Here is a 14,173-nt window from a genome sequence, read left to right as displayed (position 1 = left end):
GGCCCAGGTTGGTACTGCATGCTGCGTTCTATTCACTTTAGACTCCGGCAAAAAAAAAAGTTTCTCACAGTCATCCAAAACTATTCAGTTTAACCCCTTGAGTGGCACGCCTGGAAATTTTCCGGGACCAGCTCCACTGCCGATAGTGATATAGCCCGGAAGATTTCCGGGCTATGTATCACTATGGGAGCTGCAGAGCACAATGCCACAAGCTGTGGCATTGTGCTCTGCCTGCACAGTCCCACAGAGAACAAAGCAAAAGCTTTGAAAAACCAGCAGAAGATATTGCCTATATGCCGGCAATCTCCTGCTTCTAAGTCTCCTGCTTTGTTTACAGGTTGCCATAGAGACCATCGGCTTGTCAGAAGCAAGCCGATGGTCTCTGTGGCAGGGAGAGCTGGTGCTTATCTGTCAGAGGACAGCTAGGTACCAGCTCTTACAGCAGAGATCAGAGAAAACCTCCGATCTCTGCTGTGTTAACCCTTTACATGCTGCAGTCTGTGTGACTGCAGCATGTAAAGGGCTGTCACTGCAGCATGTAAAGGGCTGTCACCATCGGACCCCTGGAATGTGATCAGGGGGTCCTGATGGGTCCCTGTGGAAGTCCCCTAAAGGGATAAAAAAAACAAAAGTAAAAAAAAAAACAAAAGTAAAAAAATTATAAAACAAAATTATAAAAACACTTGTCTCCCTTTACTTTGTAAAAAAATCAAATCACACATGTGGTATCCATGCGTCGTAATGACCCAGAGAAGGAAGTTAATGCATTATTTAACCCCTTAATGACATGGCCCCTTTTTTTCTTTTTTCCCCATTTCTTTTTTTCCTCCCCCCTGTTTAAAAAATCACAACTTGTCCCGCAAAAAACAAGCCCTTATATGGCCATGTTTAATGGAAAAATGAAAAAGTTATGGCTCTTGAGACGCAACTGCAAAATTAGTTGAAATTCAATGATTAGACCATTTTAGAAAACCTGCCCTGGTGGGTCTGACAGGGTGGTAGGAAACCCGCCACTCAAGGGGTTAATAGTTTATGCCAAGATAAAAAACATCCCCATTAAATTTGATCATGATATGTGAACATACCAATACAGCTGTTTATCTTGGCACATAGCTTTAAAAAGGGTGCTTCACTATGGCAACCGATTAAAAAAATGTCCCTAGTGGGACCATCACTTTCTATGATGTCGATATAGAATAATAGGGCTTACGGACAGGGTTGCCTGTTGTTGGGACAATCGCTTTAAGCTCCTATGAGATGGGGCATCCAATTTCATTGTAGGCTGTAATATTAGAATTTTACTTTTGTAGTCCAAAAAAAATGCAATATTTTCCAATGATTCACACAAATGGACATAAAATACATAAAAACGTAAGATTACTGCCATAAATTGCTTTTAGAATACTGTTCTTTTTCTGAGGATAGTGCCCCTTTAAAGAACAACTTCACAAGGGGAATATATAGCCATCTTAGACCCTCCTGGAGTAAATCTATAGGAATCTTAGAAGTAGCTCAGGGTTTCTCTGTCACATTACTGACAACCATTACAAGCCCCAGAGTGATGATTTTTATGCCTACAATAAAATATTCGATTCATTCACTCCTGGCATTTTACTATTTCAAATATCTATAAATCGTGATTGTGAAAGTGACGTCTTGAAGTACCGGATCAATAAGGCGATACAATCTAAGGATTTTCTCCATCTTATTTTTAATGCTTTCTACGCTGGTGATCATTTCATTTTTGGTAAAAAAAAACACATGACAGAATGTGTCAGAATGTCCCATTTTTGCTTACATAAGCTCATATATCACACCATCCCGATTGGGAGCGGCTCTTCCTTTCTTGGGTTCCTAATACTACAGCGGCTGGCGATACAAATGAGAGCTGACAGGCTGCCATTGTGTGTGAGGACTCAGGGGGATACAGAAACAAGGAAAGAGAAATAAGGAACGCGGCTCTGTATGCAAGTGTACACCTCACCCCTCCTCACTGCACGGTGATATCCTACATCTCTTAAAGGGAACCTGTCTTCACATTTGAGCCCCATGGAGTATAAAAGTGAGGAAACAGGCAGCCTAGTCGGCTGTGTTTGATATAGATCAGGTGCCCCTTTTTAGTGCTGTGTCCATGCAAAGTTGCCGCGCACACACAGCATGACTCTTTGCAGCTGGCTGTGTGCGCGCTCTCCCATTCATCTCTATGGCAGAGTGCGTACACGCAGCCAGGCAAAAAGAGTCAAGTTGTGTGCACTTAGCAACTTCACGGGGACACAGCTTAGGACCAGGGCACCCTGTGAGTATCAAACACTGTTCCCTGTTCCCTCACGTATGAGCCCCATAGTGTAGCTCAGAGGTGTAACTTGAAGCTTCTGGGCCCCAATGCAAAACCTGTAACAGGGCCCCAACTATAATGCTTTATTCATAGTACTGGGCTCCCTATATGGAGAAGAGAGAACTTATGAGCCCCCTAAGGCTCCTGGGCCTGGGTGCAACCGCATCCCCTGCATCCCCTATAGACCCTGTACATTGCATGTCCAAGTTTGATCTGTGAAAAAGGACAAGAATAGGTCACACAGTCATTTGTTTTTCAAAGTAGACCATGGATTACATGGAGTCGGTAAGCCACACCTCCGGCTTTGATTTATGCAGTTTATCAAAAGTTTAGGTATGTTTTTTTTTTTCTTGCCTTAATACTGTGTCTTGTTCTCTCTAGCAGTTCTAAGATGAGTGCAGGCATACCCACTTCCCAGCGTGGCATTCCTTTGGTGGGTAGAGGAGGAGATTCACTACTGAGCATGTGCAGAAAGTGCAGCACAGATTCATCTCAAGTAAAAATCCTGAAGAAGCAGCATAAGGGTACTTATTCTAATGGAGAGGAAAGGCAATCACTGTTTTGTATTGCTGTTCATCAATGTTTTTGATGAATAGGGGTTTGGATGAATAGAACATATATTTATAGGACATTTCAAAATGTTTCTAAATTGCAGTGAATTATACCATATTAATATGTATGTTTTAAAAGCCTGAATTGGTACATTTCTACCGCCTCCACAGCCCTGGAAATAATCACTCATGTGAATAGCCTCCTAGGCTATTATGGGTCTGCGAGCTGTCCATGTATAGGGGACTACCTAACCAAGGTCCCCCATTCCTTCTATTTTGTAGTGACTCTAAGCACCAAAATTTATCACTGGTGATTGCAAAATGTACCACAAAATGCAGTAAATGGCATGTGCCAAATGTGTAGCGTTGGGAAACATAACACTGGTGTAAGTTTTAAAAAACACTTCATTGGGCTTTATTCACACAGTCAAGTGCAATTTCAGTCAGTAAAAAACTGACCGATTTCACCAAGAATGCGCATTTTACATCAATCTTTGTATCTTTAATGGCCGAGTGTCATTATAGTGTCGTCCGTTTTTCACACGTGTCAAAAGAAACAGAAGGTGGCCCAATTGATGCCATTTAAAATTCCAAATTAAGTCAATGGGTGCGTAGGGAAAAAAAGTGCATTTTACTTTTCAATGCACCCTTTGACTTGAACTGGTGATTCTGGTCTGAGAATCACACCATAACGGGACATGCTGTGATTGTGATTTGTTCCTCTTGCACGGACCATTGGACTGTGAAAAAAGAAATCACACATATTGACTTGAAGAAGGCCCAATGTCCACCTGTGGATTTTATTTGCGGAATCTGCACAGATCGCCGCCCATAGAAATGAATGGGGCTTCCGCAAATAATTTTAGGTCTGCGGACTTGATTTTTTTGTATTTATTTAGTATCCACGCGGATCTAAAATCGCAGCCTGCTCCATTTCATCGCGGATTCTGTGCGGATGTGCCTCCATTCATCTCTGTGGGAGCTTAAGATCCGCAGCGATCCGCAAATACATCTAAATGCATTGAAATCGAACATGTGAATGAACTCCAAATGCCTTCCTTTAAATGTACTTGTCAGGAAAAGCTCCTGCCGTATTCATTTAATAGACGCTGTGACACCCATAGGACATAATGGCATCCTGTAAAAAAACATATTGAGCACTGTGACCTCTTTAATCAGCTGATCGGTGGGGTTCTCGACCGGTGGATCCCTGCCAATCAACTACAGATAACCTATCCTGAGTAGAAGTCACCAATAGTGTAGTTCCAGAAAACCCCTTTAAAGCTGCTGAAAAGCTCATGCCGTATTCCTTACCTAGATGCCTGTGACGGATCCCATACAGTGGCATCTGTCGCCATAGGCTATTATGGTACCCATTTAATGGATATGTGTTTTTACAGAATACGTTTAAATGGAACGTTTAGAGCACGGTCTAGAAAAAATAATAGTATCCTGACAGATGATGGCCAAAGAAGGCCAAAAGGGCCTCCATATGGTAAAACAGTGGCCGTTGATCGTTTCACATATAGTCTAAGTCATCCAGGCAGATATGTCAAACAGATCATAGAAACACGGTGTGGAAGTAGCCGGAAAGGTCATAAAATGTGACAAATTAAAGATCTTCAGCGATTTAACCGCAAATGTATGTCGTGGAAGAGACAAAATTGTGTAATAAGCGGAATTTGTCCCGAATTGTACTATATTACGCATAAATTTATGTATCCTAAAATCTTCTTCACTGCATATTACAGCGTCATCAAAAACAAAGGGTTCTGTATAAAACAGCAGGTACATTTAACACAAAATACACGCTCCTATGGCTTTTTACAGTTCTGGAATTACTAGCAATCGTCTCCTGTAGAGATAAAACCAACGCTGGAGTTCCTTCCTTTATTCTGCATTCACTGCTGAAGTTTGCCGTGCATCAGCATAACCCGTACATAGCATGAAGTTGGAAATATTACATCTCCCACTTTCTTCCCCATGGAAACTGCCGGCTTGTTGGGCCTGGAAATAGCTGCTCTTGTAGCTAAACATCATTAGCGGAACAATAAGTGATGTCAGGCGACAGGCAGGGAGGGCGAGGCTGTTTACGGCTGCCCGTCGGCTCCGAGGAGGACATCAACTCCCATTACACTTCCTTCTTCCTTGTGTATTTAGACGTATTAGAGTTCTTTCTTTGTTTCCATCAAGGTTCATAGTCTGAAACAAACAGTCTAGAAAACTATGATGTTCAGTATTGTATTGCCATTCTATGAAAAATCTGTGGTCATATCTGCACAGATGGACAGACGGGTACATTTAGTTAAACATTGCAAAATGTTTTAAAATGCACGAGATTTATCATGACGATCCATGTTGGATGGCACGTCTGACAAATCGTGATGGGGTTGCAACAAGATTACAAATTATCCCTTATCCAGAGACAGCAAGATGGCTCCACTATATTGATGACATCTTCTTTCTTTGGAATGGAGGAAGAATGCAAACCATTTATTGGTGAACTTAACGATAACCCATGGTGCATCTTCCTCACTTCACAGATGTCTACAACGCTCGCTGATTTCCTGGACTTTAGAATCTATCTAGATGAGAATAAACTGGCCAACGCCCTATATTGTAAAAATACCGCTACCAACAGTCTCCTTCATTATTCTGTCACCTGAGAGATGGAATACCCAGGAGGGCAGTTCCTGCATCTTAGAAGAAAATGTTGATCCTCAGAAGACTTTAAACAACAAGTTAGTTCTCTCACCCAGAGGTTCAAGGAAAGAGGGTAATTCCCTCACCCCTCCCGACGGGTAATTTCCAGTGCATATAATAGAGCATATCACACTAACTCCTTGGACATAGTCTCCAATTCATATGGTACATCTGGTCATCACCTTCAACAACCACCAGTATAGTAAATAAAAATTGGCTTATCCTGTAATCAGATCCCTGACTATCATAACCCTCTATGGTGATAAGAACCAAAAACTTGCAGGACCACCTATGCAGAAGCAATTTTTAGCAACAGACATGCCAATCACATAGGGGTCAGCTCCTAAAGAGATCAAATCCATGCAGAAATTTATGATCAACCGAATACATGAATCCGGTTGACCATGATAAATTTTGTTATTTCTATAGCGCCAACTTATTCCGCAGCACTTTCAAGTAATTACCCCCTCCCCCCCAAAAAAGCTGGGTACTCATTTTACTGACCTAGGAAGGATGAATGAACCTTGAGCCAGCTACCTGAACCACACAGGGATTGAACTTGCAACCTTCAGTTCATGAGGGAGAGCTTAGGACTGCATTTCTGCTGCACTAACACTCTGCACCACACAAGGCTCTTACTTTCAGAATAAACCAATATATAAATTGTTGTACTCGTCACGTGGTTTACATTTTTTACCTTGCCCCTGTTCTAGGTTTTATGTGGGACAGACTTTGCAACAACTCTATAAACGTATACAACAACGTTTAGCAACCATTGGTCAGTGTGATCTCAATCGGTATTAGTGTATCTTGACGCCACCGGAAGCTAGGGGTTTTAACAGGGGGAACGCCCTTGTCACATCCCTGGCTCCCGATTGGGTCAAAGTTTTAAGGTCCTACCAGAGTGTAGAAACATGTAAGGTGTATCTGCAGCTGTAGGATGACACTTATCAAGTTAGCATTCCTGATTGGAACACAATGCTCCCTCACTGTCTGCCCTGACTTGCTTGCACTGCATGGAGTCCGAATGCCGCTTCTGCTTGTCTCTTCTTGGCGCTGCCGTGTCCGTCACACTCGACGATGTGCCCTCCAGCCTTCCCCTGAGGGTCCCTGCCCCCCTTCCTCAGTGTAACCCACATCGCCCGTTGCTCCCTCACTGTCCCCCACTGTGGCTCTGTGCTCCAATGTGCTGGCACTGCAGGGAGCCTGCATGCCAGCTCTGCTCTCTCTTCTGCGCACTATAGGTTCTCTGTTCCTGGGCGCAGAGGTGACACCAAGAAGGGGGAGGGTGGGCGGCCGCCCGCTCTGAACGGCAAGCCGAGGTTAAAATGACATGGGTTTGATGCGGGCCGCCGCTGTTAACTGCAATGCTACAAGGAATTAACAGGGTGGGGGGCAGGCCACAGGTCACGCATGGTGCTGTGGAATGGCTGCTGCAGACCCACTCTCCGCCTCCTTTCCACATGGGGCTGCGCGGCTGCAGCAGGGTCGGCTGTATACATTGTACCTTTAGTGGCCTGCCAGGACCATCAGCTGAAGTTCTTCTGCAGCCAATCACATTTAGGGGGCGTCACCCCCCCCCCTGTCAATCTTGACTCCACCAGGACTTCCTGGTGGCGTCAAGATACTCTAACACCATCTCAATCAAGATAAGATACTCACCTCAGTTGCCTCACATTTCTTACATGGGGAGAGTACTAAGAGTTTACAATTGATTGGGATAGAACATAGGGTCTAATAATTCGATTGGGGGGGAGATGGTCCCACGGCTCCTACATTGTGCATCAAGATGGATCTAGAAGCTTAAAAACCCTCCACCTAGGGGTATAATGAGAAATTGCTGTTTATGAGTTTCTATATGTCAATGTGAAAAATATTACTAATCTTGCTTTCTCAACGTTTTAGATCTATGTAAAGGTATTCTTTTGGTGGTTTATTTGTTTTGTATTTGGATGATCGCCAGAAAGAAAACAATATCTGGAAAAAACGTTACATGACGATTAGGACGTTTTTCTATGGCTTTGAATGTAAGATCTTCCAGTGAAGATACTACATTCTGCACATGGAATTGGAGGGCGCGTGGAACGGGGAGCTGTGGAAAGGAGTCAAGGACATGAGTCCTAATCCCAGTGCACTCAGGAACCTAGATCCTGTTGACTGCTTTCCAGCTCCACAGACCGGCCATGTTCCTGTGTGACTCCAGGGCACACGGAAGTGAGAGATGTAATATAAATGATTTAACACTATAACGAACAATTACCCAAGCTGAAGGAAATGTGAACATCCTGCCATTACTCTGCAAATATCAGGAAAAAAATAGAGATGCCATCTATGAAGGCATGTATTCTCACCGTACCTGGGGTGCATAAAGTACAGTTGGTCGTAGGAGCCAGTTATACCATCCAATGGGCCAAATATCATTTTGGCAGTCAGAGAAATAGAACGTTATATGTGAATAGAAGACATCCTGTAAAGTTTGGCCCTGGGAGCACATTTCTAGACTCAGTTGCTACCCGGCTCCGGGGTTTTGTATGGTCTTCCCACTGTATGTATAAATGTCATTATAGTCTTCGGTGGGTCAAGAGAGGTGTCGTCTCTCTTGACCCACGTCACTGGCCTCTCACCAGCCAAGTCAGAAACCTACTGCACACGGATGAGGGGCAAACACCCCGAAACAGCTGTCTGTGCATGGTCTTCTGGCCTGGTTTCCTATTCCCAATCATTGTTTTACAGACTTGTTAAAAAGTTCTACATTGATTTGAAGGAATGCTGCCATCCAATAGGTGGCGCTGCAGAGGGATCGTTCCATCTTCGTTATTTGCATATAGTCTTCAGTGTTACAGACTGCGTGATCAATGTATAGACCAAATATCAACTGTGTTAAAGTAACCTATCTTCTGGCACTTTTTTGGCACCTGCAGTGCAGTGGCAAGGTATTTTAAATCCCTTTGTCTTATTGCTTCCAGTGGAGGAACTACCATACGTCCCTACAGTGCCATACATAGAATTGATGGGGCCTCCATTATGATGTCCAGTTTTGTTACCCAGGACAGGAGGGCCTGGTGTTTCTTTCCCATTGCATGCTCTTTAACCCCTTAAGGACATGGCCTATTTTGGCTTTGAGGAAGCAACGATTTTTCAGGGATTCTCATCCCCTCTTTTCAAAAGCCATAACTTTTTCATTCTTCCGTCAACACGGCCGTATGAGGGCTTGTTTTTTGCGTGATGAACTGTAGTTTTGGGGTACATAGACTATATTGTAAAACTTTGATTAATTTTTTTATGAACACAGGGAGAGAAAACATCAATTATGACATTGTTTTAATGATGCAGCATAATACATTTTTTCAAATTTTTCTTTTAGTTTTCTCTACTTTTTTGCAATAAAACCCTTTTTTGGAAATTATTTATTTTTCTAAATCGCTGCATTCAAAGTCATATAACTTTTTTATTTTTTCATGGATGGAGCTCTGTGGGGCCTTATTTTTTGGGAGATGAGCTATGGTTTTTATGGCTACCATTTTGGGGTACATACAACTTTTTTGAATCACTTTTATTGTTTGTTTTGTGAGGCAAAGTGAAAAAAAATAAGCATTTTACTTCCGTTTTTTACAGGGTTTTTTTAACGCTTTTTGCCGTGCAGTTTAAAAAGTGTGTTCAATTTATTGTACGTGTCGTTAAGGATACGACAATAGCAAATATGTGGGATTTTAATTTTTAACATTTTTTTCTTATACCAATAGGGAAAAAAAAGCACAAAAAAGATAGTTGTTTTTTTTTACAGTTTTTTTTATTTTGACGCTGTTTTTTTTCACACTATTTGTGTCCCTGTAGGGGACTTGCACCATATCACCTATGATCACTATGATAAGGCATTGCAGGACTTACTTGTTATAGCGATCATAGGCACTGGCAATACAGGACGCAGGTATCTGGCGTCCTGTTGCCATGGCAACCCGTCGGGCTCTCCACGATTACATCGCAAGAGTCCGATGACGTAACCACACTCCCTCTGTGAACCCTTTAAGTGCCACGATCTACGTAGATGCACCCAGGATGTTGCAGGGGAAGGTCTGCTATCGGTGACAGCCAGCTAGCGCAAGATCAGAAGAGATCCCGCGCTATCCTCAGGGCGTAACTGTATGTCCTGTTGCGCTAAATACCTCCCCGCCAAGACGTATAGTTACGCCCTGTGGCGTTGAGCGGTTAAAATGACCCTTGGGTCAATTCTTCACCTCCTTGTTTGCTAGCTCCTCCTTGGAGGAAGGTCCTGCATATGCTCTCACTGCCCAGTAGCAAAAGGAATGGTGCAATCAAAGCTGGGGCACGGCTGGAGCTGCAAATACCCATAGAGAAAGTTATCGCTTCTGTAATAGCGTTAATTGCTATGTGCTAAAATGCAGCATGCTGCGCTATTTCATCCAAGCGAATGCCAGAAGACAGCTGTCCTCCTGTCAGGGCATGGACTCTCCCATGGAGAACGGCATACAGTGACTGAAGTCACGCTCACAGACCAAGCACCAACTTCCAGGGGTGACAATGAATCAACTGGGAGCCACTTAAGTATAAGTAATACACCCCTAAACTCCACGTTCCCTGTCCTAGCAGCACCATAACCTTGTTTATGATGCTTATCAGTTTCATTTAAAGGGTTTTTCCAGCACTAAGATACTGATGAACTATTCTCAGGATAGGTCATCAATATTATTTCATTGCAGGTCTACCGATCAGCTGATTGAAGTGACTGCGACACTTGAGTCACTATATACCAGGCACAGTGCCATGCATTGCATAGTGGATGTCCCTGGTATTGCAGCGTACTCCCCATTCACTTGAATGGGATTGAGCTTCACCTAGCCCATGTGACCAATTAACATAATATCACAAACCTGAGAAGAGCCTGTGGTAGTGGCACTGAGTGGCAGATGCCCACTGATCTAATGTTACTGACCTATTCTAAGGATAGGTCATCAATACTAGAGTCCCAAAAAATCCCTTTAAAGGGGTTGTCTGAGTATAAAATTTTTTTATTAAATGGCCTGGTATGCTCTAAAATAATAAGAGAATAGACACATCTCTTCTCCCCCCCGGAAGCTGCAGAGCAGCTCTGTTGAATCTCCCACTGTCAGCGCTGGCCAGAAGTCATGGGACCGCTGCTGCCAATGTCACCTGCATCACCTGTTAAGGCATCAGCACTCACATCCTAAGCGCCATAAGGTCAGGAGTTCAGGACAAGACGTTGTGGTTGCCAATTGGCCACAGTGGTTATCTCACTTCTGTCCAGCGGTTACAGCGGGACATTCCCCGAACCCAATCCGCTGCAGTTACATCTCAGGTGGATATACAAATGATTAGATGAACTGTCTTGTCACCTGAGGCCCTAAAAGTGGTTCCACCCTGGCCCAACAGCGTACTGGAGGTGGTACAACAGGGTACTCGAGTCTCCATGCCCGCCCGTATCACATCTTGTATCCAAGCTAGAGGCAGTACAACAGGGTACTAGAGCCTCCATGCCTGCCCGTATCACATCTTGTATTCAAGCTAGAGGCGGTACAACAGGGTACTAGAGTCTCTAAGCCTGCCTGTATCACATATTTTATCCAAGCTAGAGGCGGTACAACAAGGTACTAGAGCTTCCATGCCCATTCATATCACATCTTACATCCAAGCTTAAGGCAGCCCAACAGGGTACTAGAGCCTCCACGTCCACCCGTATCACATCATGTATCCAAGCTGAAGGCAACCCAACAGGGTACTAGAGCAACATGCCCACCCGTATCACATCATGTATCCAAGCTGAAGGCAACCCAACAGGGTACTAGAGCGACATGCCCACCCGTATCACATCATGTATCCAAGCTGGAGGTGGTACAACAGGGTAATAGAGCCTCCATGCCCACCTGTATCACATCTTGTATCCAAGCTAGAGGTGGTACAACAGGGTACTAGATTCTCCATGCCCACCTGTATCACATCTTGTATCCAAGCTAGAGGTGGTACAACAGGGTACTAGATTCTCCATGCCCACCTGTATCACATCAAGTGTTCAGTTTTCTACAATAAATTCCCCTTTGCTCTGATTCTGTAATCACTTCTATCCACGTTACCATCACACAGAGTTACATTCCATTCTGACTTTTTTTGACAATGAGTGTATATATACACATAATTCCATACAATCTATACTGTACGCTCAGCATAAGGGCTCACATGGGTGCATTGTCATTGCATAATACGCAGTGCTAAAAGCCCATTGATTTACACTCTATTGGTAGGTATTGGGTCACTCATACCTCCCCGCGTAGTATGCAGTATGTCCTATTTTGGTGTGTAATATGCCCCTTATAGGCTTTGGAAACACACATTAAACAGGCCTACCATATGGATATCTGCTGTGTACTGCGCATTAGTGACAATACACCCATGTGAGTGAGCCCTACCACAGACATGTTTGGCTGGAAGCTTGTATACTGGGGGCTGCACCCCCTGTGATCCTTTAAGGGTATGACCACATGTTGCTCAGTGTCCTCAGCAGATCTGCAGCGCAAAATCCACATAAATAACGGCCGTGTTTGATGTGGATTTTAATGTGGATTTTGGTGCTGAAAATCCGCTGCTATAATAGACATGCTGTATATTTACAATCCGCAGCGCGGGCACAGGATTTAGAGAATGTCATGGGCTTTGCTGCCCCTGAAGACGCGGCGGGGTCTCCGTCTCCCGCGGACGCACTCTACAGGAGATCTATAAGAACTGATGGAAGATAATGGGGAGAAGTTGCTGATAACATTCAACCAATCAAATCCCAGCTTTTATTTCTTTGCAGCACTTTGGAAGATGAAAGCTGCGTCCTGATTGGTCAGCTCTGCCATCCTCCCCTCCTCTGGTCTTTATGAGGCTGCCCCATTACTTCTGCTGGGGTCTTACAAGCTGGGGGCGCCGCCGGGCATGAGCGCACAGCCCCCCGTCCTGCATGCTCCACGCCCGGCTCTGCCCTTCCTTCCTGACAGTGTAGTGACATGACGGCTATGGCAGCTCAGTGGCAGTCCTAGGTCAGCTGCTGTACAAGTGGCAATGCCCAGTATGACGGTCCGAACAATGCCCGGCTACCACCCTGCCCTGCATGCATGCCCACCCGCTACTTACAGATCTCGTCATCGCAAAGCAGTGCACTCTCCATCCCGGAGCCGCCTCAGCTCAGCCTCATCCCGCCGGGTACCCCCTGCCAGCCCTTCCCCGGGCAGCCTGCGCCCTCCACAGGGGTGATGTGCTGCCAGTGCGCAGGAGCTGCCGGCCGGTGACGTCACGCCAGGGGCAGAAGGAGGAGGAGGAGGGAGAAGGCGGGAGATGCGGCTTGTGCCGAGTCAGTTACTACACCGTGTTGGACTTACTGTACAATAACTGTGTGCACAGCGCCCCCAGCGGACAATGTCTGCTGCTACAGACTGCCCCAGGTGTCCCTCACCTGAGCTGACCGACCTCTCAGCCCTCACATCTCTATGGAGGTGCGAGATACAAAGTACTGCCAGGAGGTCAGGTCCAGCTCAGGCGCAGAGCGGAGATGCAAGCCATCTCACACTACACTACCTACCTAAACTACTAGGCAACCGCACGCTTTAAGTGCCATTATATCCATCTATCTACTACCAACCTGTGCATCATATCTACCTACCAACCTGTGCATCATATCTACCTACCAACCTGTGCATCATATCTACCTACCTATCTGTCTCACATCTACATATCTATCTGTCTCATATCTATCTACCTACCTGTCTGTCTTATATCTACATGCGCTGCGGAATAAGTTGGCGCTATACAAATAAAGATTATTATTATTAATTATTATTATTACATACCTACTGTCTGTCTCATATCTATCTACCCACCATCCTGTGTCTCATACCTATACTACCTACCTGTTTGTCTCATATCTATCTACCTACCTGTCTGTCTCATATCTATCTACTCACCATAATGTGTCTCATATTTACCTACCTGTCTGTCTCATATCTATCTACTCACCATCCTGTGTCTCATATCTATCTACCTACCTACCTGTCTGTCTCATATCTACATACCTACTGTCTGTCTCATATCTATCTACCCACCATCCTGTGTCTCATACCTATACTACCTACCTGTCTGTCTCATATCCATCTACCTACCATTCTGTGTCTCATATCTATCTACCTACCTGTCTGTCTCATATCTATCTACTCACCATAATGTGTCTCATATCTACCTACCTGTCTGTCTCATATCCATCTACCTACCATTCTGTGTCTCATATCTACCTACCTACCTGTCTGTCTCATATCTACCTACCTGTCTGTCTCATATCCATTTAACTACCTACCTGTCTGTCTGTCTCATATCCATCTATCTACCAACCTGTTTGTCTCATATCAACCTACCTACTTGTTTGTCTATATATCTATCCACACACAGAAGTGTTTCCTGTTTCCATATGATTCATATCTATCTACCTACCTACCTGTCTGTCTCATATCTACCTACCTACGTGTCAGTCTCATATCTGTGCCTATCTGTCTGGCCAGTTTCATTGAATGGCTATGATTGG

General features: G+C 44.4%; 1 protein-coding gene across 1 annotated transcript in view; it reads right to left on the bottom strand.

Moving 5' to 3' along the window:
• Window positions 1-12,885, bottom strand: part of ANKDD1A (ankyrin repeat and death domain containing 1A) — an 84,672-nt gene extending 71,787 nt beyond the window's left edge. Inside the window, exon 1 of the mRNA XM_066592887.1 lies at window positions 12,736-12,885. Coding sequence (XP_066448984.1) covers window positions 12,736-12,769 — 34 coding nt within the window. The 5' untranslated portion in view covers window positions 12,770-12,885. The remainder of the gene's footprint in view (window positions 1-12,735) is intronic.
• Between the last annotated feature and the right edge of the window lie 1,288 nt (window positions 12,886-14,173).

Source organism: Eleutherodactylus coqui, chromosome 2 (assembly GCF_035609145.1).
Source record: "Eleutherodactylus coqui strain aEleCoq1 chromosome 2, aEleCoq1.hap1, whole genome shotgun sequence".
Taxonomy (NCBI): domain Eukaryota; kingdom Metazoa; phylum Chordata; class Amphibia; order Anura; family Eleutherodactylidae; genus Eleutherodactylus; species Eleutherodactylus coqui.
This window is presented reverse-complemented; position numbering and strand designations above follow the sequence as displayed.